This window comes from Musca domestica, unplaced genomic scaffold, assembly GCF_030504385.1.
Source record: "Musca domestica strain aabys unplaced genomic scaffold, Musca_domestica.polishedcontigs.V.1.1 275, whole genome shotgun sequence".
NCBI classification, from domain to species: domain Eukaryota; kingdom Metazoa; phylum Arthropoda; class Insecta; order Diptera; family Muscidae; genus Musca; species Musca domestica.
The window spans coordinates 14,778-39,881 of record NW_026712291.1 but is presented as its reverse complement, the minus strand read 5'-3'; the positions used below and the strand labels follow the sequence as shown (position 1 = coordinate 39,881).

The 25,104-nt window shown below is 33.6% G+C and overlaps 2 protein-coding genes across 2 annotated transcripts in view; one reads left to right on the top strand and one right to left on the bottom strand.

Moving 5' to 3' along the window:
- Positions 1-25,104, top strand: part of LOC131803204 (tetratricopeptide repeat protein 21B-like) — a 46,236-nt gene that overhangs the window by 11,332 nt on the left and 9,800 nt on the right. Inside the window, exon 4 of the mRNA XM_059124303.1 lies at positions 10,905-11,102. Within this exon, the coding sequence (XP_058980286.1) occupies positions 10,905-11,102 (198 nt within the window). The remainder of the gene's footprint in view (positions 1-10,904; positions 11,103-25,104) is intronic.
- LOC131803205 (survival of motor neuron-related-splicing factor 30-like) lies at positions 11,093-12,060 on the bottom strand. Its single transcript, XM_059124304.1, has 2 exons — positions 11,907-12,060; positions 11,093-11,850 (listed from the first exon to the last, which is right to left on the bottom strand). Exons 1-2 carry the CDS (start codon positions 11,946-11,948, stop codon positions 11,173-11,175), a joined length of 720 nt encoding a protein of 239 aa, XP_058980287.1. The 5' UTR covers positions 11,949-12,060; the 3' UTR covers positions 11,093-11,172.

The following is a 25,104-nucleotide window of genomic DNA, read 5'->3' as shown; positions in this document are numbered from 1 at the left end:
GAAAATGGGCCATATAGGTCCACGTTTTCATATAGTCCCCATATAACGGTACTTCCGGATATTCGGTATTTTGACGATTTTAGCGAAGTTATTCCCCGGAATTGTTTCAACATTGGTATTTGAAATTCGAAATGGATACTACAGCCTGTGACAGAAAATTGTCTATGTAGGTCCACGTCTTCGTATAGCTCCGATATAACGGTACCTCCCAATATACGGTATTTTGATGATTTTACCTATATTATTCACCGTTTATTTCAAGTTTCGAATATGGTAATGGCTTATGACAAACAAAGCCTATGTAGGTTTACGTCGTAGAGACCCCAATATAACGGCTATATCCGGTATTTTTAAGAATTTAACAGAATTTTTAACGTTTTTTTTTTTTTTTTTTTTTTTTTTGAAAATTCAAAGTTCGGCCGGACCGAACTTTTTAACTGGCTAATACTTACAGCGAAAAGAAGATGATTTTTTAAAAACTTGAGCATGATCCAAGCGATGCTTTTTTATAACCTACACCACATAGTGGTAAGGGTATTAAGTCATTGTGCATTTGTTTGTAACATGGAGAAGGAAGCGAGATAGATCTATAGTTACTGTTGTGCTTTTATGGTTTGAAATAAAAGCCAATGTTTGTTAATACTAAAGGTGTAAAGATTTATTGGATGATGAGCGTTCACAGCTACTAATTTAAAAAAAAGAAGAAGTTACAATGTAGTGAGTCAGACTCGAGTGACAGACAGAACAAGACTGAGCAAGCTGAAATGGCGGTAGCACGGCGTCCTATTATATGAGCGTTGCCGTATAGGATGTTGCAACATGAGATGCCATATTATAAATGTGGGTTGCCACAACGTCTCCCTCCTTAAGATGAGAAGGTGATCTTGAAATAGGTTCGACTGGTTGTCTGCGACTTGTTATTCTTTGAGGTGTCCCGTTTGGTGAACCTGTTGAAGTTGCAAAATGTTCTTGATGGTTAGGCAAAGCGATTTCGAATTCTTCAAGTAGTACGTCCAATGGTAGTTTTTGTCGTTCTTGACTGCTTGACTCTACCGATTCTCTATGTCGAAGTTGATCAGTATGAGCTCGTACTAGAATTTTTCTGTCCCCAACGTCGATTAGAGTGTTGTAAATGACTTTCCCTTTACGCTCGACTATTTCGCCTGTTGTCCAGTAACCTTTCTTTCCTTTGAAGTTTCTTGCATAGACCAATTCTCCGTTGCTAAACTCTCTGTTTTTGGTACCGTGTTTGGTATTGTACTGCTGTTCCATTTTGTGATTGACGTTATACTCAGGCGATTGTCGTTACCTTAGAACGTCGAAGACCGTTCTCATTTTTCTTCCGAAAAAGGTTCTGCTGGAGATTTACCTTCTGGTGAATTGGGATTTGGTGTGGATCTGTAGACTTCTAGGAAGGTTTGGAGAGATTCCGTAGGCGTTTCGTCTCCTTCGAGTTTTTTTAATGCACGTTTAAGTCTATCAACGAAACGCTCGGCTTGTCCATTTGAACTTGGATGAAAACGAACAGTCCTTGTGTGTTTAATGACTTTTTTGCTGCACCACTTCCCAAATTGTTCTGAACAAAACTGTGTTCCGTTGTCCGAGACTAATTGTTCAGGATTTCCGAAGAGTGCACAATATTCGTTTAACATTTTTAATGTTGCATATGTGGTTGTCGTTGTAGTCTCGTAGATAACAGGATATTTTGAATACGAGTCGATGATAAGAAGATAATATTTACCTTTTTCTGGACCAGCATAGTCTATATGTATCCTTTCAAGAGGGTGTGAAGTTAATGGCCATGGGCAAAGATTTGTTTTTACTGGACTTTTTGCCGCATGTTGACAATTTTTGCAATTCCGAACAAAGTCTTCAATTTGTTTGTCGATGTTTGGCCAATAAACATAACTTCTGGCGATGGCTTTGCTGCGTTCTGCTGATAAGTGTCGTCTGTGAAGTTGTTGTAAGATTTGTCTCTGATATGATTTAGGAATTACTATACGATTATTGAAAAGAATGCAACCATCGAACGTTGAAAGATTTTCCTTGCGGTTGAAAAATTGAATTATTGATGGGTTAACATTTTTCTTGCTTTCTGGCCATTCTGTTTGAATGTATTTGAGGACCATTTGTAAATCCGTGTATTTTGTTGTTGCATCGACGATCATTTTAAATGATACTGGGAGAACTGACATAGTTTCATTTACCTCGTTACGTATGTCTTCTTCGAATGATATTGAAGCCACTATAAAGTCATCTGGGGGTTTTTCGTGATTGTTGACTAATCTTGATAATACATCAGCGTGACCAAAGTTCTTTGTGTTTGTGTATTTAATTACGAAGTTGTAAGCCAGTAATATAAGGGCTCATCGTTGTAAACGATTTGCTGGAAATATGATGTATTGCCTTCATAGTGTTGTCTGGAAACATATGATAGATAACCGCGCCGATTCCGTGAGATGATGCATCGGCTGCTACATGTATGGGCAAGTTTGGATTGTAATGCGTTAAAAGAAGATCTGATGTCAAGATGCTCTTAAAGTCGTTTAATGATTTTTGACACTGTGACGTCCACTCGAACTTGGCGTCCTTTTTTAGTAGATCGTCAAGAGGTTTACGTAGTGTTCTCATGTTGTTTACAAATTTCCCGTAATGATTAATAGAGCCTAATAACGATCTTACTTCCGAGACGTTTTCTGGCGTTTTAAGATTTTGAACGGCTGCTATTTTGATTGGGTCAGGTTTGATTCCATCTTTGCTTATTATGTGTCCTAGATATTTGATTTGTTTTTTGAAAGAATTGGCATTTTTCAAATTTCAGCTTGAATCCGTGATCTTGAATTCTTTGTAAAAGCTTGTTTAAATTGGATTTATGTTCCGGAATAGATGGACTTGATAACATGATGTCGTCTATATATGCTTTTGCTCCTTCTATGCCTACGCATAGCTTATCCATGATCATTTGAAATGCTCCCGGAGCTAATTTTATACCTGGGGTTAGACGGTTGAACTTATACAGACCTTTGTGTTTATTGATGGTGAGAAGCTCTTTACTTTCGTCATCAACTTCGACTTGTAAATATGCGTCTGAGAGATCTAAGTGACTAAAGATTACACAGTTGTGGCAATCAGACATGATTTCTTCCGGTGTTGGTAATGGATACTGATTAGGTTCTACTATTGAGTTTAGTCCTGTTGAATAGTCTGCACATATTCGAATTTTTCCATTACGTTTGCTGACCATTATCGGCGCTGTGTACCTCGATGAATCTACCGGTGTGAATATTCCTGCGTTTTCTAATCTGAGGAGTTCTGTTTCAATTTCCATTCTTGCTGCGGAAGGAACTGGTCGTTTGGGAACGAATATTTATTTTGTGTTTGTCAATAATTGTATGTTGACTTTTGTTTTGCACATACCTGGGGTACTGTTATCAAAAACTGATTGATAATTCGTTTTCAATTCTGCTATTTCATCAACGAAGGTTATTTGATGACACCATGAGGTTATTGGTTTCTGCCATAGATTGAATGATTGAATCCAATCGATTCCCATGATATTGAGTTTTTCTATATCTGTTATATAACATTTTAATGTTTTTGATGTTTTGTCGATTGTGACGTCACATTGAAATTCTGCTAGGAGCTTGATTGAGTTTGCGTCGCTAGCGTTGTCAAAAGTTTCGTAGGCTTCAGGCTTACCTATAGCTTTCCATGTGTTGATAGATACAATGGATATGTCTGACGCAGTATCAATTTGAAGTTTTACAAGATTGTTGTTAATTAGGACAGTTGTGTATTTCCTTAAGTCGCGGAAATTAATGTTGTGTGTTTTGAAAACTGCCTTAGTTTTGAATGATTTCCTTGAATTGCTGTATTTCTTGAATTCGTTCTGGTTGTTTTCAGATGATGATTTGAAATTCTTACCAGTCTTAGCGATGTTGCAAAAGTTATTTTTATGACCCACTTGATTGCATGTTGTGCATTTATGTTTCTGGAAAGGACAAAATTTGAAGTGAAGGTCTCCGCAATACCAACAGGGTGAATTGGGTGTTTTGTGCTTCTTAAAGTCTTTTGCGTGCTTGCTTGTTGAGTGAACAGACGATTTTTGATTGATGTTCAATGAAAATGTTGTCCGATTTGAGATCTAGAATTCGTTGTGTTTCGTCTACTAGTTGATCTGGGTTCATTGTAGTGTTTTCATCATCCAGTACCTTTAGTAAGCGAAGTCTTATGTCGTTGTCTTTTGCTGACTTGAGTCCTAAATGAGAAATGAGACATTTGAATTAGTCGATTTTCAGTTCTCTCATTTTGAATAGTTCGCATTGTAGGTTTACTCTGCTTGCGTACTCTATGAAATCTTCGCTGTCGCCTTTTGCTAGCTGGAGACATTTGTATCTTTGTGAGACATGTGTTTTTGTTTTACCAAACAGTTTCTTGAGTTCTTCAGGTTTTGCTGGTAATACGTAGTTGGCAAACCTTTCTTGTACTTGGTTCGACATTTTTCTCCATAACAAGGCCACTTAGTCATGTTCTTCAATTGAGCTTGCTTCTTTTCCGAAAACATGCACAAACCTGTTGTACCACGCTTGAAATATCAGACCGCTCTCTGGCTCGTACACGAATGCTGTCATTGACTGTGCTAGTGATTCCATTAGTGCTGCTTTGGATGAATTTGATGTTTGTGGTGAGTGTGGTGAATTTGGTGCTCCTTGTGCTTGAAGAAGATCAGCCATATGCTTTAGCAGTTGCGTTTGTTGCGACATAGCTTTTTGTTGCTCTGTTAACAATTGTAGAATTATGTCTTGAGACATTATTGCGGATTGTTGTGTGTGCAATTATTGATCAATTTCCACTATCCTCGTAGCCACTTTTGTTGTGCTTTTATGGTTTGAAATAAAAGCCAATGTTTGTTAATACTAAAGGTGTAAAGATTTATTGGATGATGAGCGTTCACAGCTACTAATTTAAAAAGAAAGAAGAAGTTACATTGTAGTGAGTCAGACTCGAGTGACAGACAGAACAAGACTGAGCAAGCTGAAATGGCGGTAGCACGGCGTCCTATTATATGAGCGTTGCCGTATAGGATGTTGCAACATGAGATGCCATATTGTTAATTTGGGTTGCCCCAACAGATATTCATAGAATCACTTTCTGAGTCGATTTTCGCATGTCAGTCCGTCCGTCCATGTATTATTGTGAACAAAATGCAGGTCGCATTGAATTGAAATTGGTGATAATCGGATCAGGTTTAGATATGGCTCACATATATCTTCAACCGATTTCGGGTTAATTGTACACCAAATGGCTAATCTAAGTCCAAATTGCCTGTATTTTCGTAGATCCGACCGAAATAATTCTAAAATTCAGATTAGGATACAGCTCCCATATATATCTTTATCCGATATCAGCTTTATTGTGCACCAAATGGTTAATATGAGTCCAAATGGACTGAATTTTGGCATTAACGACTGAATTCATCCTATAAACTAGTACTTCAAATTTGGTGTAAATCGGATCAGATATAGCTATAGCTCTCTTATATATGTTTTATCCAATTTGGGGTTTAAAGTCATTCACAAGCGTAATATGCATTCCGCAACAATAATCTTTGTTACCAGATATCGTACACAGCTCTGAAATAAGTGTTACAAATTTTGTCTCCCATGTATATCCTCAATCGATTTCGGGTTAATTATGCACCAAATATCCAATACCAGTCCAAATGACCTGAATTTTGGCATATCCAACCGAATTCAGTCTAGATTTGATGAAAATCTCTTCAGATATAGCTATAGCTTCCATATATACGATTCGTCCGATTTGGTGTTTAAGTCTCTCAAATTCGTAATATGCATTCGACAACAATGATATTTGGTACCAGATAACTTATAGAGCTCGGAAATACATCAGCCAAATTTTATGAAGATCGTTTCAGATTTGGATATAGGTTCTAAATATATATATATATATATCTTCAACCGATTTCGGGTTAATTGTGCACAAAATGACCAATATTTTTCAAAAAGTTCTAAATTTTGGTACATCCCATATATATGTTTCATCCGATTTTGTGTTTAACTCCCTCACATTCGTAACATGCACTCGACAAAAATGATATTTTGTACCAGGTACTTCTGCCAAATTTTATCGAGAACGGCTAAGATTTGAATTAGATCCCATATATATCCTTAATTCGATTTCCGGATTATAGTGAAAATATTGGCTAATATCAGACCAAATAGAGTGAATTTCGGGACGTACGTTTCCATTTTGTGCAAGTCGGTTCCGATATATATATTTTTAATATAATCCTTCTCCAAGTGATATCATGCACTCTATAACAAACTATATTTGCTCTAAAGCCAAATTTTGACGAGTAGTATGATCTACTTGAAATAAATTCTTTTGTTAAGGAAGCTCTACTAAATATGCACAGTGGTGAATGGTATCATATAGTCGGCCCCGCCCGACTTTTGACTTTTCCTTACTGCTTTCAATTTTGGTCAGTGAAAATTCACGCTTTCCTACATCTTCATTGCCAAATAGAATTTCGCAAAACACATAAGCATTAAAATGTATTGATTCGCTGTATTTTAAAATCGGATGCGCATAAAATACCGAATATCGGGAGGCACCGTTATCAAAACGTGGACCGATACTACTTTCATAATAATATACCACCGACCTGATTTCACAAACTTAAGAACTCATTTCTTAGGAAGAGATCACTCTCAAATGTAGGAAACGTCAAGAGAATTTCCAATGTAGGCTTATTTTTTTAACATAAATCAATGAAATCCTTTTTTCACACAACATGTCAGTAGAGCGCACAACAGGCCAAACTTCGGGCTTATGTGTATGTCTGCTATGACTTGTAGCAATTTATTTTGCCGCTCTTTTTAAGCTAACCTAGCCATACACGAATTTTTGAGAAAATATAGAAGCATTTTTTGATTTATTGATATATTTTGACTCAATTTACATGTTTTTGTATGTATATATTAGTCACTATCTGAGTTAACTACTTATTTACATTATTTAATAATTAATTACAATAAAAGATTTTGCGCGAGTGGGATAAAGAATGCAGAACTTTTACGCACAATAACCAAAATTAATAACGCAAAAATCTTTGAAATCTACATATTTTCTTAAAATATATTTTGTTCCGTTTTTTAATGACAAATTCAAATTTAAAAATAAAATTTCTTACATATATTGTACTAGTCCCAGTATTTGGCATCTTATTATATATTATTGAATTCAAATTCCTTTAATTTAAAACATTGTATCAGTGCATCTGCTAATAAATATTGACAGCCACAGCCAGCACATGATCAGCCATACAATGTTTAAAATTAAAGTAATTTGAATTCAATAATATATAATAAGATACTAAATACTGGGGCTATTACAATATACATATATAAGAATTTTTATTTTTAAATTTGAATTTTTCAAATTTTGTTTGCAATTCTGAAAATTTTCGGTGCTATCGCTAATTTGGCGTTAGCATTTTAAACCCTGCTTTGTATACTTTTTGACAAAACGATATTGGAATATGTAAATATGTAATGGGACTACTTAAAATATCATTTTAAAAATCAACATTCGGTCGTAGTTGTTTATTGGTAGCGCTTATATTTATAATGTAGGGTTCATACTATAATGTAAAGACTTATAGACTGTTTACAGAACTTTTGTTCAAGGCAGACAAGCAAATTTCAACTAGACAATCTAGTTATACCCTACACCACATAGTGGTAAGGGTATTATGTCTTTGTACATTTGTATGTAACATGGAGAAGAAAACGAGATAAACCCATAGTTCCTTTTGGTGATCAGCATAGAATCACATTTTTAGTAGATTTATGCATGTCCGTCCGTCTGTCTGTCCGTCCGTCCATGTATTTTTGTAAACAAAATGCAGGTCGCATTTATTATTCGATTGAGATGAAATTTTCTAAATAACAATTTGGAAATGGTCAATATCAGTAGAAATGGTTTGAATTTTGCTACATCTGACGGAATTCAGCCTACAAACAGGTGCTTTCAAATTTGAAAATCGGTTCAGATATAGCTATAGCTCCCATATATATGTTTCATCCGATTTGGTGTTTAAGACTCTCACATTCGTAATATGCACTCCACGAGACTGATATGTTGCATCAGATATCAGATACAGCCTAGCAATTCATGATTATATTTGCTATTGCTAATATCAGTCCAAATAGTGTGAATTTTGGCACTTCAGACCGAATTTAGTATATAAATAAGTATTTTAAATTTGGTGCACGATACAATAATATTTGGTACCAGATATCAGATGCAGCCAAGAAATAGCTGTTTTCAATTTTATGAAGATCGGCTCTGATTTGGATATAGCCTCCATATATATATATCATTTTTCGAGTTCATGTTTATTGTGCACCAAATAGCTAATATTAGCCCAAATGGAGTGAATTTTCGAAATTCAACCGAGTTTAGCATAGAAGGAAGAATTTCAAATTGGCTCCCATATATATGTTTCATCCGATTTGGTTTTTAAATCTCCAACTTTCGGAATATGCTCTCTACCATAACGATATTTTGTACCAGGTATGACATAGAGTTCAGAATTTGCAATATAAACCTTTCTTTTACGAGAGTTCTACTAAATATGCATAGTGGTGTAGGGTGTAGGCCCGCCCGACTTTTGAGCTTTCCTTACTGGTTTTTATTTGATTTCATTTATTATTCTTTTATTTTAAATTTAATAACCCAAATTCCTAAAATTAATTGTTCTGTTTACATTTTTTGGACAAATAACTCTGACACTTGTAGCACATATGTTTGCTGTACAGCAACACTTGCTGTTATCTATATTATTGTACCATGGCGAAAACCCACAAAACTTGAACGGAATATTGGTGTTTCTCCACAAAATTGTATCCATCATAGTAGGACAAGATTGTTTTATTATACATATTAGGTGTGTCTGGTTACTCTAAAATTTGTAACAATTGTTACAAATTGTTACTGGAAGTCGTCTGTTAACCCGAAAGTTCTGCAAAATAGAGCGGTTGGAGAGAGAAATTTTGACAGTTCTTTCAGTGAGAGTTTGCAAATTCTTGCTGGACAAATTTCTTCTTGCAATCACTTGCAACTCTTCTTCTTCCCATTCATCGACATTCAATCAGATGTTTTCTATTGTTTGTTTAGTTTCAATTTGAGAACAACGTAAAAAAATGTGAAAAAAGTAAATATTAATATGTAATAAGAAAATAAAAGACTATTTCCAACATTTTTATTTAAAAAACTTGTAAAATTAGTATTTCTTCCTTTGTTTTAATTCTCCTTATGGGGACAAATTGGTTTGTTTTGACAAATCAGCTGATTAGTTGCAAGCTTCTGCAGGAATACCGTCTGTTTACTTTTCGCATTTTCCTTGCAAAAGAGAATAAAACTACCTTACTCTCTCAGAAAGAAGTTGCTGGACAATTCCTGCTGGAAAAGTAACCAGACACACCTATTGTTGCCCGTTAGCGTAAAAAATAAGAATTTCTGTTGTCTCTAAATTTGAAATCATTTCAAATTATTTTCTTTTTTATTCAAAATAATACACACACATATAAAGGCTGTGTATATACTTTGACAGAATAGAGACACCAAAAGAAAAAAATTGTATTTAGTTTACAGGTTTGTTCTACCTGCAGCTATTGTGCCATGGTACCATGATTTTACACTATTGCCTTTCTGTCAAAAATTTGTGCTTTCAAAACGAAGATTTGTTTCCATTTCTAATAATGATTGCCTCCGATCGTTTTCCATTTTAAATAACAGTATAAATGGGGTTGACGGAATTATCAACCTAATCCGTAAAAGTTTGCGCAAAAGAAAGTAGACAAGTGCATTAATGAAACTTCTTTTATACCCAACAACGAAAGTTTGTAACACCTCGAAATATTGGTTCTAGACCCACCATTTTACATATGGATCTACCTATCTCCCAAAACCTGCAAGAATCTCCTATTTTTGCAATTTTTTCGATATCATAAAGGGAAAATCGGTTATCGTAGTAAAAGGTTTTACATTCTTGCACTTCTGGAACAGACCAATTGTTTGTGTACTTCTGGCAATGAAATGTTTGTGGTTTTCTTTCGTTCGGAGTACAAAATGATTGAAAAAAAATTAAAATTTGTGACTTATATTATTCGATTGTTTTGTTCGCTGATTGAGAGTAGTTTTCCATGTTTGTGGCAATATGCTGACAGGGATTTGCATGTTAAATGCACGAATTAGCTCAAACCTGTGGTATGTTGAAATATGATGCGGGAATTGTTTTTTTGTAACATCAAAATAAATGTGAACACTTATATAAATAGGTAGAATATTCCTTATGTTATTCATTTCATACATTTGCCGGAAGACTAATAACATTTTAGATGGAAATCGAGACATAATATTTAGCGGGTGAAATGGGCCATAACAGCGAAAAATGTCAAAATTTATGATATATATTGCATATACATAAACATTTATACAATGAAGTGAAATGGACCAGACACATTCACAAACATGTAATGTCAATTATGCTTGGAAAAACTAGTCTTGAATGTAAAATTTGTGATTTTGGTTTCAGCGTCTTTAGGATTATTTTAAATGAGGATTTAATAACACAGCACTCAATAAATTTGAACTGAATTCTACTAATAAACATTTTGAGGACCTTAATAATTTGAATGATTTTAATGTAGTCCTATTACTTGAGGAATTCTATTCCAAGGTCACATCTATAGGAACTTTATCGTAAGTTAGTGAGTAGGGTATCACATATGACTTAAAGTGACTAGAAAATTGTTTTAGATTCAACAGCAAAATCTCATAGCAGTAAATTAATATCTTAATTATCACTCTATACACAGGGACTCCTTGGATGCAGAAGAGATCCAGCTCAGAACAAAAAAACTTTTGCTATTGGCACGTGTCCATGAAAAGGCCGGCCATGATGACCTTGCATTTGAGACGTTATCAAAAGCAAAAGAAAATCAATACATACTTCAAAAGCGAAATTCCGTTCACCAAGCTGGAAGAGGAAATGACAGAGATAAAATGATGTCAAAGTAAGTATGAAATACATTTTATTACAAAAAAAAAACACCTTAGAATCATAATTGAAGTTAATTTAATAATTTAAAGTCCTTTTCTATGTTTTTCACCGACTGTGTAGTCCGTCATTCCTTTACCAGCAACACCGCACGTACCGATTCCCACACGACCTTCAACATTTTCAGGAGATGCAAAAATACTTTTTACCTGCATTCCTTGCTTTTTTGAATGCTTTGTGGTAAAACTTAACCATTTGTTTTTATCTTGCTCTCGTTCTTCTTCCAGTTCTTTAAAGCGTTGTTGTTTCTTAAGCTTTCGTTTCTTAAGATACTCTTTCTGATTAGGCCTATGACGCTTGTTACTCGGAAAAACTTCTGTACGACTACTTCTCTCACGAAGCTCATTAAGTAGTGTAGTCGATCGATTTTGATAAGCATCAAAAATAATTCTAACTTCACCATGTTCCGTAATATCTTCAATGGTGGCGTCATAAAACTGCCCATCTTCTGTCCACTTTGCTTGGCATTTATCACCAATTTTCCATACTTTGCTTGGCGAAAAAAGTTTCTCAACGTGAATCAAAGCTGATTCTATATCATCATATGAAGATTTTGAATTTGCAGGCTCAATATATGCAGGTTTACTTTGCTCCTCTAGCTGAGTTTTTACGAGGTCTCGGGTTAATTCGATGACCTCCTCCAAATCCTTTTTCAACTTCAGAAGCTCTTCATTTTCAGGGTCTGTAAGTAAAGCAGCTTCCACCTAAACACAGATGTATTTTAGATGATAAATATACTGTCAAAAATAAATATTATTACCTGCTGAAGTTGTAATTTATAGTTTTGTAAATCGTCTGCCATTTTAGTAGTCGAAAAATCTCCAAACACACAACATACTTTAATTTTGACGATGCCAAATGATTGTCAATCAAAATTAGTGGAACACACGCAACGTAACATCTGATGACGTATCGTAGATACTAGTACGAAAGTCGCACAACTTCAGTTATACCAAGTTCACATGGTACATTATTCAATCTCATTTTTGGACAACAAATTCCCCCAAAATTTTCAAAGTAAACAATTGTAAACATAGCTAAACAAGTTCAATGCTACAAGTTCAGAAGTGGGCAAACATTTTGCAAGCGAACAAAAGTTTTGTAAATTTATTATGTCAAAAATATATAAAAACAATTTTTAACAAATGAGATTACTTACCGCAAAATCAATTTATGACATTGTTGTGTTTCTACCTTTGGGCATGGTACAATAAGGAGGTAGAACAGCTTCGTAAAACTACAGGAATACAACCCAGAGGCTATGCCCGCTTCCTGTCAGAATTATTCAAAATTATAGGCAACAAGGTGTTTTAATTTACGGACATCTTACCTTTTTATTGTACCATGCCTTTGGTCAATTGGATACCAGTGATGAATAGTGATGTTATATATTGATCCGTTTTGTTTTTTCCTCTTTGTCATGCGATTGCTAAAAGAGTGGTGGTTTTTAATGGAGTCTACTCTTCACTCTTTTATTTTGTGTGGGAGCACTCCTGAGTCACTCTTGTTTGAAAAATTAGAGTGGCAGCAGAATTACTCAAAATAGATGAAGAGTTTTCTCTAAGAGTGAATATGAGTAGAGCATTATTTTGGTGATTCGTGTGTGTTTGCGACAGCAAACCGGTTTTTATGTTGCTGTGCACTTTGAAGGAAAGGAGGCAAGAGGTTAGGTTTATCGTGTACAAAATCGAAGAAAAAGACAGCAGAATATATTGCAGGGGACCGGTGTTTTTTGGATAAACGCATTCCTAGAAGTTTTCGAAACGTGTTGTCATAATTTGTTAGGATGGTGCTTACCCATTAGATATTTTTTTCACAATTTTATACAATTCAAAAACTCACGGCTGTTAGTTTTAAGTTGGTGGATGCTTATGTCATGTCATATGTTTGGTTTCACTTTAAACACTAAATCATTTATGACGACAGCTTACAAACCACGCTGACAAAGCTAACAAGCACACAAACAACTGCACTAGCACAGGCTTTATTAAGATAGGCAACGATACTTTTGATTTGATTGTTGTTGTTATTTTTGCTAATGGTGGCTGCAAAAATACAAACACATACAAACGCAACTCTTAGCTAGGCAAGAGTAGATCAGCTCACATTTCAACAAATTTTGGGCACACTCAAAAACGAGGAAAACTTTCTCACACCCATTTTTTTTTATTCCCAGGAGCGCACTCTTTCAGCAAAAAACAAAATAAAATCATATATGTAAAGGAAATTGTAAATATATTATAAACTTTCAAAGAAAGTGGAATGTATTCTTCCTTCAACTAATTGGTTTCTTTCTCTTTTCACAAGTATTAAAAATATGAATTAAAGTGTGTTACTAATGATACTATAAAGTCCAATGTAGAGTTAACGCACTACGCCTTTGCTCTGTCCCGGAACCAACAAGAAGCGACTAGTTTGCCATTTCGATATCATAATGGATAATTTGATTAACGCAATAAAAACGTTTACATTCTTGAAGTTATAAAACAGTTCTGGAACTTGTTAATTGTAATTAGACAAATTCGACTTTGACGGAATTAATGTTGAAAAAGAAAACAAAACAAATTATTATTTTTAAGAGCACAGGCCATATATGGCTCAGTCGAAAACCGTACTTTGGGCAGTCGGTAAACCGTTTCATACATACACCCCCTCCGTGATAACTTTGGGATAGATATCGATGTCAATGACAATATCGATCTCCGATGATTGAGGCTAAGAAAGATGTGGGAAATTTTTCTTAAAAGCATCGAACAGAGACTCGGCTGGTGTCTTAGTGGTGACCCGATTTTCTACGCGAAATGTGCCTTCGAAGTTCACCTTCGAATCGAATCTCTAAAATTGTGTTAATTGACACAGTATCTTCTCCCTCAGTGTCAACGTCGCGACGCGACTTACTGGAGAGGCGGAATTCAACAGACACAGGACCGTGGTTAGCTAAATGGTCCAATTTTACTGAACCAGGGAGGTGAAAGATCCCTTCGGGATGTTCGCGAAGAAACGAACCGAGAATCCGATCGTGATTTAGGTGGAAAGATGTCACTGAAACAAGAACCGTGTGAATGATTCAGTGCAAAACAATTCACTCAATTCTTATGCTTGCGAACCACATTAAACTGCTCCGTCATATCCATATCCAAGAACTTATGTCATCGACGTAGATTGGGGACGATGACAAATTGTCAATTTCGGTAACTGTCATGGTGGGAGCGATTGCGCTGGTTTTTTGGTTTTGGTGTGATCAGCGTTACTAATAAAAGAATCCAACGACAACGACAGGATGTTGTAGAGGGTAAATAAAATTCTCTTTCCCATTTTTAAAAAAACAATGGAATAATAGCAGACCTTTCAAGAGTTGTGCAGAAACATATTACTCAAAAATGTTGAGAATTACAAAAAATCGGTGAAACTCTGAGAAAACTGAAAATTTGTAACTATTTTCTTACGGGAAAGGTGAACTCCAGTGGCGATTGGATGCACTACAGTCCAAAACAAAAAAAATAGCACAATTGAATTTATAATCGCAAGAAAATTGCGAAAATATAAGGAATCCTCGATGTTCCTTTTTCAATTTATTTCTTGGCCAAGGACAGTACCTAGGTACTTATCTTTCGTTGGCAGGCTTAACCCAACTAAAAAATTGGGATTTTCCGCCTCCTTGTAAAAAGTATGAGCGCAGTTTTAAATAGGTTCACGCCGAGGCCGTTGCATCGTGCCCATCTAGAGAGTTTCACAAGAACTCCCTGCATGAGATCTGAAACAGTTTGCAAGAATTTACCCGCAATCAGTAGAACCACATTGTCAGCGTAAGCCACTACTTTTGTTCCATCCTTTAGAGTATCCTTTGTTACCAGAAGACAAAGTAATGGAGACAGAAGACAAAGAAATGGAAACGATTTCCTGACAGAGCACTCCCCAATGCATGAGTTGGTGGTAAACTAAGTTTTGTAATGAAACCATGAATTGCCTCAAGTGTAACATTGTTGAAGTCTCCTCTATATCGAGAAAGGCTGCCAAAGTGAAGTACGAGTCGTTCTTCTCCACAAAACTTACTACATCATGCTGTGCTGTTTCAACAGATTTACCTTTCATGTAGGCATGTTGAGCAGTGCTCATCGAAGTCAAAGGGAATATAAGTGACTCTAATTTCCCTCCACAGCGATGAAATGTGAGAGGGAAGCAGACAAGCCTTAAAGATCACTTCCAGAAATGGCATTATTACCGTCGATGCGTGCTTTAACATGGCGGGAGTAATGCCGTCCTGTCCCGGTGACTTGAAAGATTTGAAGGAGTTTATCGCCCATAAGATTTTGGGGGTGCTTGCAATCCTATCAATGATACTTACCTCCTCTACCCCACAGTGCTGACTATGTCGCTCTAACAGTCGATCATTTCCCGCATCCATGCTGTTCGGAAAGTGAGTACTGGTTAACAGATTGAGAGTCTCTAGACCAGAGTCAGTCCAACTTACATCTTTTCGTTTTCTACATCCAATGGATTTAGGGTCCTTTGAAAAAACTTTACGAAATCTGGAAGCTTCATTGACATCTTCTACTCAGTAAGACACACCCATGATAACCTTTTGGCCATTTTGATCTCACGTTTGTACCTGTTGAAAGAATGTTTATAAGCTTCCCAGTCCGTATACATTTTGGTATTGTTGGTCCTATTATATAATCGTCTACTTAATTTCCTGAGCTTGGTTAGATCTTTAGACCACCAAACAGGTTGTCATCTTTTGCCAGGGGAGGTGAGCGGACAAGTTTTCCCATAACACCCAATTAAAATCTTTGAATTCTAATTGAATCTTTGAATTTATTGAATTTACAGGCCCATCAATGTTTGAGGCAGAGGTTTACATGTAGATATAAGCCTCGACTCGGTAAACTCCGCGAATTTGTCCCATCGAGCCTTTATTGGATTTTTATGAGGTTTTTGATGCAGTTCCTCTACTGAGATTTGCTATGTTATGAGAGAGATCAATGGCCTCCTCCCTATTTTTATTTTGAAAAGTAGCATCGTTTCCCCTGTTACATCTTTTGTGATTATGTTTAAGCATAAAATCAAAAATGGGCACACCTTTGGCATTGGTATCCTTACTGCCCCATTGAAAGTGGTGGACTTTGACATCGCATCCAACAACGAGATTGCCCTTGCTTTCCAGGGTCTTGGTTCATGTGGTTGGTTTGTCTTTTACTTAGAAATTATTTATGGAAATACTTATAGCGTTTATGCTTTCGCATTATTTATATATTAAAATAAAGTTGGTGATATAAACTGGGTTTGGGCTCCATCTTCAGATACATCAGAGATATAGTTTCGTTCATTTCATCACTACAAGTAATTTAGTACCACTTAGTACAATTATAGTACGCATTTCCAAAATAAGTTCCTTCTTTTAAGTACATACACCAACAAATACCTTTTACAATTCTTTCTCTATCCCTTCACCCAATATCCAATTTATTATCACTTACTACTTTTCGAACAATTATAGGACACATTTCCAAATCTCAAACACAGATGCCAGTAAAAGTGTTATTGAGTACTTATCTTTTTCATTTCCAAGACCACCTTCATATCTTGTATATCTACATTTTAGGTGTTTTGACAACAAAAGAGCCAAAATTATAATATTATATGTTATCATGCAAGATGTACCCAGCCAATGAACAAGCAAAATAAAAATATCGTTAAAAGTTAATTTTTTTAAATTTTGCATAGTTTTAACAATGGTACAATAAAAAGGTAAGGTAAAGCTACCAGATGATTACAATCTTTTTTTCTAAGTGTGTCCGACTTCTGCCAATTTTGTGTATGTATTTATTGTTTTGAAAAATAAAATATTTTCAAAATCAATGATTGGAAGAAACTTAAATTGCGGAGCGCGCATTAATAATATTAAGCAGATTTACCATGGAAGTGAACGATTGATTGATCATATTTTTTAGAGCATATCCAGGCATTTCATTCATTTTTCGCGCTATTTGACACATTTTAAAAATATACAAATAATACAAAATAAATGAAAACAACTTTTTATTGTACCATGTAAAACTATGCAAAATTTAAAAAATAAACTTTAACGATATTTTTATTTTGCTTGTTCATTGGCAGGGTACATCTTGCATGATAACATATATTATTATAATTTTGGCTCTTTTGTTGTCAAAACACCTAAAATGTAGATATACAAGATATGAAGGTGGTCTTGGAATGTAATGTTTTATTAACTGGCGCCCAACGTTCGAGGGTTCAGCTAAGTGTCTATCGCGATAAAACGGTGTTTCTAACTAAAAGTTAATACAAATAAATATAAGTGAAAAATAAGTGAAAAAAATTAATTCAATAAAATAAATAACAAAAAGTTTTTAATAAAACGGTGTTTCAAACTAAAAGTTAATACAAATAATATAAGTGAAAAATAAGTGAAAAAAATTAATTCAATAAAATAAATAAAAAAAAGTTTTTAATAAAGAATATATAAAGAAATATCAATGAATAATAAAATTAGTGAAAAATTACTGAAAAATAAGTGAAAAAAATTAATTCAATAAAATAAAAAAAAAGTTTTTAATAAAGAACATATAAAGAAATCTCAATGAACAATAAAAAACATTCTATAAATTTAACAAAAATTTAAATACGTAAGTGAAAATTTAGTGAACTAATAAAATAACTAAAACATTCTAAAACTTTAACAAGTAAAAGACAATATAAATAAATCACTAACTGGCAAAAGAGCAATAAAAAAATATCAAGTAAATAAAAGAAACACCTCTAATCCAAATCAGTTAATTGCTTCGACTTTAAACAAAAAAGAAAGTGAAGAAGCATATTATCGAAGATTAAGAAAATATCGTGACACAGCAACCCGGAACTCTACATCTTGCAGTTTTTCAACGCAAGACATCCTCATAAGTGTCTGGAAGAATATCCCAAGTAGCAGTCGTAGAAAGGACAAAATCGGAACCAGCGGTGGGATGCAGATTAAAATATTTATTTTGTAAGTTCTAATTTTAAGACAATTATTAAACAATTTAAATTAAACATTATTAAATAACACAAGAAGAAAAGAATAATTTTCTTTAAAAACTACAAACTGATTATATAAAGAAATAATTCAAAACCATAATTATTAACTAAATAACACAAGAAGAAAAGAATAATTTTCATAAAATACTACAAACTGAATATATAAAGAAACAATTCAAAACCATAATTATAAAAACAACACTAAAAAGAAAAAAGAACTAGTAAATAGAAATAACGACTTATCAAATACATACAAATAAAAATGTATTAAAATTAATTTATAAGATTTAATTTTAAAATCCTTTTCCCGAACATAAAAAAACCATCTTCTATCATGTCAAATCCCAACAATCATATCCGACCACCATTACTCAACGCCCCAGAAATTAGACCTGAAGAAGATATGTCAGTCAATCTTAGAAACGCAATAACAGAAATAGTATCACAAGCAATTAGAACGGAAGGAATACACATTTTTAATTCAATTATTAATCAAAATTCAAATGAATTCTCAGGGACGGATCAGGTTATAAATCAAGAACATAGGGCTAATATAGGAGACCTAGATAAAATCCCAGATATCGTAAAAAGTCTAAGAGAATTTTCAGGTAACAGTATGGAATTTATATCATGGCAAAAAAAGCGTTGAGAGAATTCTTCAAATTTATGAACCGATAAAGGGCACTGCCAAATATTACGGAATTATTAGCGTTATAAGAAACAAGATCACAGGACAAGCAGACAACGTATTAGAATTATACAATACTCCATTAACTGGGATTGTATATCAAATTGTCTTATAACACATTACGCCGATAAAAGAGATGTATCATCTCTCGAATATCAATTAACCTCTTTGACCCAAGGTAGGCAAAGTATCCAAGAATTTTACCATGAAGTATACGGATGCCTAACCCTTATCCTTAGAAATAGAGAATGAAGCTACAAACATTTTAACCAAAGCATATAGAGAAAAAGCTATAGATACGTTCATTAGGGGACTAAATGGCGATATGCCAAGACTTTTAGCAATAAAAGAGCCAAGAGACTTACCACAAGCACTTGCATTGTGCCAAAAATTGGAAAACCAAATCTTTAGAACAAACTATGCACAAAATTCACGCCCCAGTATAAAGAAATTTGTTCAGTCACCACAATTGCCTCCAAGATATAATAAGCCAACAACACACTATCCACAATTTTCGTATCAACCGACGTCACCATACCAACCATGGTTTGACACTAGAAATCAGACTTTTCAGACAAGAAACGGATAATTCCAATCATATCCATTCCCAAATAACCAATCACGAAATGGCCAATTCAAATAATCAATTTCAAATTAACCCATTCCAAAATAACCTACAACCACCACCTAGACCTTTTGCTCCTAAACCACCCCAACCAATGGAAGTCGACGACAGTATAAGAACTCGTAACATAAATTATATAAACAGACCAAGACCTATGCAAAACTTCCAAGGGAAAAGACCACCACAACAATCACTTCAAATTAGACCACCTCTAAAAGTGCAAAGAAATTTCCACACCGTGGTAAAACATGAAATAGAAGATGATCTAAACCAAGATCAAACCTTACAGGAATATATTAATAGTTTCCTAGAATATCAAGAAAACTTACAGGTTCAAATAAAAACTACATTCAACCAAACCTATCAAAAAACATTATCAAAAATGAAAACGAATTTTATGCTAATTCGATAGGAGGTCCTATCAAAGTTACCCACCATGTCTTTGCAAACCTTTTTGGAAATAATGAAATTCCAATAAAATTTTTGGTACTTCCAACACTCAAATCTTTTCATGCCATATTAGGGAACGACATTTTAAAACAACGTTCAGCAATAATTTACATAGAGCGCAGCTTATTAGTAATAAGAGGTGGAAAGAAAATAAAATAAACCAACAATATACTAGTGACGTAAATACTATAGGAATTAGAACCCAAAATCAATGATTGGAAGAAACTTAAATTGCGGAGCGCGCATTAATAATATTAAGCAGATTTACCATGGAAGTGAACGATTGATTGATCATATTTTTTAGAGCATATCCAGGCATTTCATTCATTTTTCGCGCTATTTGACACATTTTAAAAATATACAAATAATACAAAATAAATGAAAACAACTTTTTATTGTACCATGTAAAACTATGCAAAATTTAAAAAATAAACTTTTAACGATATTTTTATTTTGCTTGTTCATTGGCAGGGTACATCTTGCATGATAACATATATTATTATAATTTTGGCTCTTTTGTTGTCAAAACACCTAAAATGTAGATATACAAGATATGAAGGTGGTCTTGGAATGTAATGTTTTATTAACTGGCGCCCAACGTTCGAGGGTTCAGCTAAGTGTCTATCGCGATAAAACGGTGTTTCTAACTAAAAGTTAATACAAATAAATATAAGTGAAAAATAAGTGAAAAAAATTAATTCAATAAAATAAATAACAAAAAGTTTTTAATAAAACGGTGTTTCAAACTAAAAGTTAATACAAATAAATATAAGTGAAAAATAAGTGAAAAAAATTAATTCAATAAAATAAATAAAAAAAAGTTTTTAATAAAGAATATATAAAGAAATATCAATGAATAATAAAATTAGTGAAAAATTACTGAAAAATAAGTGAAAAAAATTAATTCAATAAAATAAAAAAAAAGTTTTTAATAAAGAACATATAAAGAAATCTCAATGAACAATAAAAAACATTCTATAAATTTAACAAAAATTTAAATACGTAAGTGAAAATTTAGTGAACTAATAAAATAACTAAAACATTCTAAAACTTTAACAAGTAAAAGACAATATAAATAAATCACTAACTGGCAAAAGAGCAATAAAAAAATATCAAGTAAATAAAAGAAACACCTCTAATCCAAATCAGTTAATTGCTTCGACTTTAAACAAAAAAGAAAGTGAAGAAGCATATTATCGAAGATTAAGAAAATATCGTGACACAGCAACCCGGAACTCTACATCTTGCAGTTTTTCAACGCAAGACATCCTCATAAGTGTCTGGAAGAATATCCCAAGTAGCAGTCGTAGAAAGGACAAAATCGGAACCAGCGGTGGGATGCAGATTAAAATATTTATTTTGTAAGTTCTAATTTTAAGACAATTATTAAACAATTTAAATTAAACATTATTAAATAACACAAGAAGAAAAGAATAATTTTCTTTAAAAACTACAAACTGATTATATAAAGAAATAATTCAAAACCATAATTATTAACTAAATAACACAAGAAGAAAAGAATAATTTTCATAAAATACTACAAACTGAATATATAAAGAAACAATTCAAAACCATAATTATAAAAACAACACTAAAAAGAAAAAAGAACTAGTAAATAGAAATAACGACTTATCAAATACATACAAATAAAAATGTATTAAAATTAATTTATAAGATTTAATTTTAAAATCCTTTTCCCGAACATAAAAAAACCATCTTCTATCATGTCAAATCCCAACAATCATATCCGACCACCATTACTCAACGCCCCAGAAATTAGACCTGAAGAAGATATGTCAGTCAATCTTAGAAACGCAATAACAGAAATAGTATCACAAGCAATTAGAACGGAAGGAATACACATTTTTAATTCAATTATTAATCAAAATTCAAATGAATTCTCAGGGACGGATCAGGTTATAAATCAAGAACATAGGGCTAATATAGGAGACCTAGATAAAATCCCAGATATCGTAAAAAGTCTAAGAGAATTTTCAGGTAACAGTATGGAATTTATATCATGGCAAAAAAAGCGTTGAGAGAATTCTTCAAATTTATGAACCGATAAAGGGCACTGCCAAATATTACGGAATTATTAGCGTTATAAGAAACAAGATCACAGGACAAGCAGACAACGTATTAGAATTATACAATACTCCATTAAACTGGGATTGTATATCAAATTGTCTTATAACACATTACGCCGATAAAAGAGATGTATCATCTCTCGAATATCAATTAACCTCTTTGACCCAAGGTAGGCAAAGTATCCAAGAATTTTACCATGAAGTATACGGATGCCTAACCCTTATCCTTAGAAATAGAGAATGAAGCTACAAACATTTTAACCAAAGCATATAGAGAAAAAGCTATAGATACGTTCATTAGGGGACTAAATGGCGATATGCCAAGACTTTTAGCAATAAAAGAGCCAAGAGACTTACCACAAGCACTTGCATTGTGCCAAAAATTGGAAAACCAAATCTTTAGAACAAACTATGCACAAAATTCACGCCCCAGTATAAAGAAATTTGTTCAGTCACCACAATTGCCTCCAAGATATAATAAGCCAACAACACACTATCCACAATTTTCGTATCAACCGACGTCACCATACCAACCATGGTTTGACACTAGAAATCAGACTTTTCAGACAAGAAACGGATAATTCCAATCATATCCATTCCCAAATAACCAATCACGAAATGGCCAATTCAAATAATCAATTTCAAATTAACCCATTCCAAAATAACCTACAACCACCACCTAGACCTTTTGCTCCTAAACCACCCCAACCAATGGAAGTCGACGACAGTATAAGAACTCGTAACATAAATTATATAATCAGACCAAGACCTATGCAAAACTTCCAAGGGAAAAGACCACCACAACAATCACTTCAAATTAGACCACCTCTAAAAGTGCAAAGAAATTTCCACACCGTGGTAAAACATGAAATAGAAGATGATCTAAACCAAGATCAAACCTTACAGGAATATATTAATAGTTTCCTAGAATATCAAGAAAACTTACAGGTTCAAATAAAAACTACATTCAACCAAACCTATCAAAAAACATTATCAAAAATGAAAACGAATTTTATGCTAATTCGATAGGAGGTCCTATCAAAGTTACCCACCATGTCTTTGCAAACCTTTTTGGAAATAATGAAATTCCAATAAAATTTTGGTACTTCCAACACTCAAATCTTTTCATGCCATATTAGGGAACGACATTTTAAAACAACGTTCAGCAATAATTTACATAGAGCGAAGCTTATTAGTAATAAGAGGTGGAAAGAAAATAAAAATAAACCAACAATATACTAGTGACGTAAATACTATAGGAATTAGAACCCAACATATGACTCTAGATCAGGAAAATGCAATCAGAGAATTAACAAAAAAATATCCTAAATTATTTCTGGACCCAGATGAAAAATTGACATACACAACAATTGTGAAAGGTGAAATAAGAACTACATCAGACAAGCCAGTCTATTCTAGAAGTTACCCCTATCCTGCTTCATTAAAAGAAGAAGTGGAGAAACAAATTAACGAATTACTTGCAAACGGTATAATTAGGCCATCAAGATCTTCATACAACGCTCCTGTATGGATAGTACCTAAAAAATAGACGCTTCCGAAAAAAGAAAGTTTCGCATGGTAATAGATTATAGAAAACTTAATCAGATAACTATAGCAGATAAATATCCTATACCCGAAATATCCGATATATTGATGCAGTTAGGTAATAAAAAATGGTTCTCGGTTATAGATCTCAAAAGCGGTTTCCATCAAATCCCATTAAGACAACAAGATATAAAAAAAACAGCATTTTCGGTTGATAACGGAAAATACGAATTCACAAGCCTATCCTTTAGTTTAAAAAATGCGCCTGCAATTTTTCAGAGAACACTAGATGACATTTACGCCAACATATTGGAAAGATATGTTTTGTGGATGTAGATGACATTTTAATCTTCAGCGAAACTGAAAAAGGACACATAGAAAATATTGAGAAAATTTTCCAAACATTACAAAACGCTAATATGAATGTGCAGCTTGATAAAAGTGAATTTATAAAAAATGAAGTCGAGTTTTTAGGATTCATTATATCAAGTAATGGAATTAAAAAAAAAATTCAAAAAAATTAGAAACAATAAAAAACTTTCCACAACCTAAAACAATAAAAGAACTTAGATCCTTTTTAGGCCTGTCCGGTTATTACCGTCGCTTCATTAGGGATTACGCAAAAATAGCGAAACCCCTAACAGCTCTTTTAAGAGGGGAGGAAGGCAACCTGCCAAAATCTCAAGTAATTTCTCTCAATAGCCAAGCAATGGAAGCTTTTAATTTCTTAAGCTAAATAATTCCTTAATCAGTCAAGACGTAGTACTAGCCTATCCCGATTTTAAAAAAGAATTTGAACTCACCACTGATGCATCAAACTTTGCGTTAGGTGCGGTATTATCGCAAGACAATAGACCAATTGCTTTTATATCCAGGACTCTAAGAAAAACTGAAGAAAATTATGCTACAAATGAAAGGATGCTCGCTATCATATGGGCATTAGAAAATTTAAGAAATTAAAGTAAAAATAATTACAGACCACCAACCTCTTACACATGCACTTAGCAATAAAAATACTAATAGTAAGCTTAGAAGATGGAAAGCTACCCTTGAAGAATATAATTATGAACTGCAATACAAACCAGGAAAAACTAATGTTGTTGCAGATGCACTTTCAAGAGCACCACAAATTAATTCACTAACACCAACGCAGCATAGCGACGAAAGTTCTTCTGAAAATTTGATACAATTTTCCAACTCTCCCATAAATGTTTATAAAAACCAAATATTTCTGCATACTGACGACATTCCAACTTACAAATTTGAAATAATTTTTCCCACATATCATCGTCATACCATTACTCAAAACAATTATACTGACGAAGAACTTGTATCTTTACTCAAAAGATATCTTAATCCATAAACGGCATTCACACAGATGAAAAAACTTTAGGAGGATTACAAAGAGTCTATCCTATTCATTTTAGAAATTCCAAATTAATATTTTCAAGAGAAATCGTTACCGATCTTACAAATAAATCACGATCTACAAATGAAACGCAAAAGCAAATAAACATCAGCTACTAAA

Excerpts from the sequence above, each read along its gene's own strand:
- LOC131803205 (XM_059124304.1), bottom strand. The coding sequence starts at position 11,948 with ATGGCAGACGATTTACAAAACTATAAATTACAACTTCAGCAG. Across the intron at positions 11,851-11,906 it reads ATAAATTACAACTTCAGCAG|GTGGAAGCTGCTTTACTTAC; the intron begins GTAATAATATTT and ends ATCTGTGTTTAG.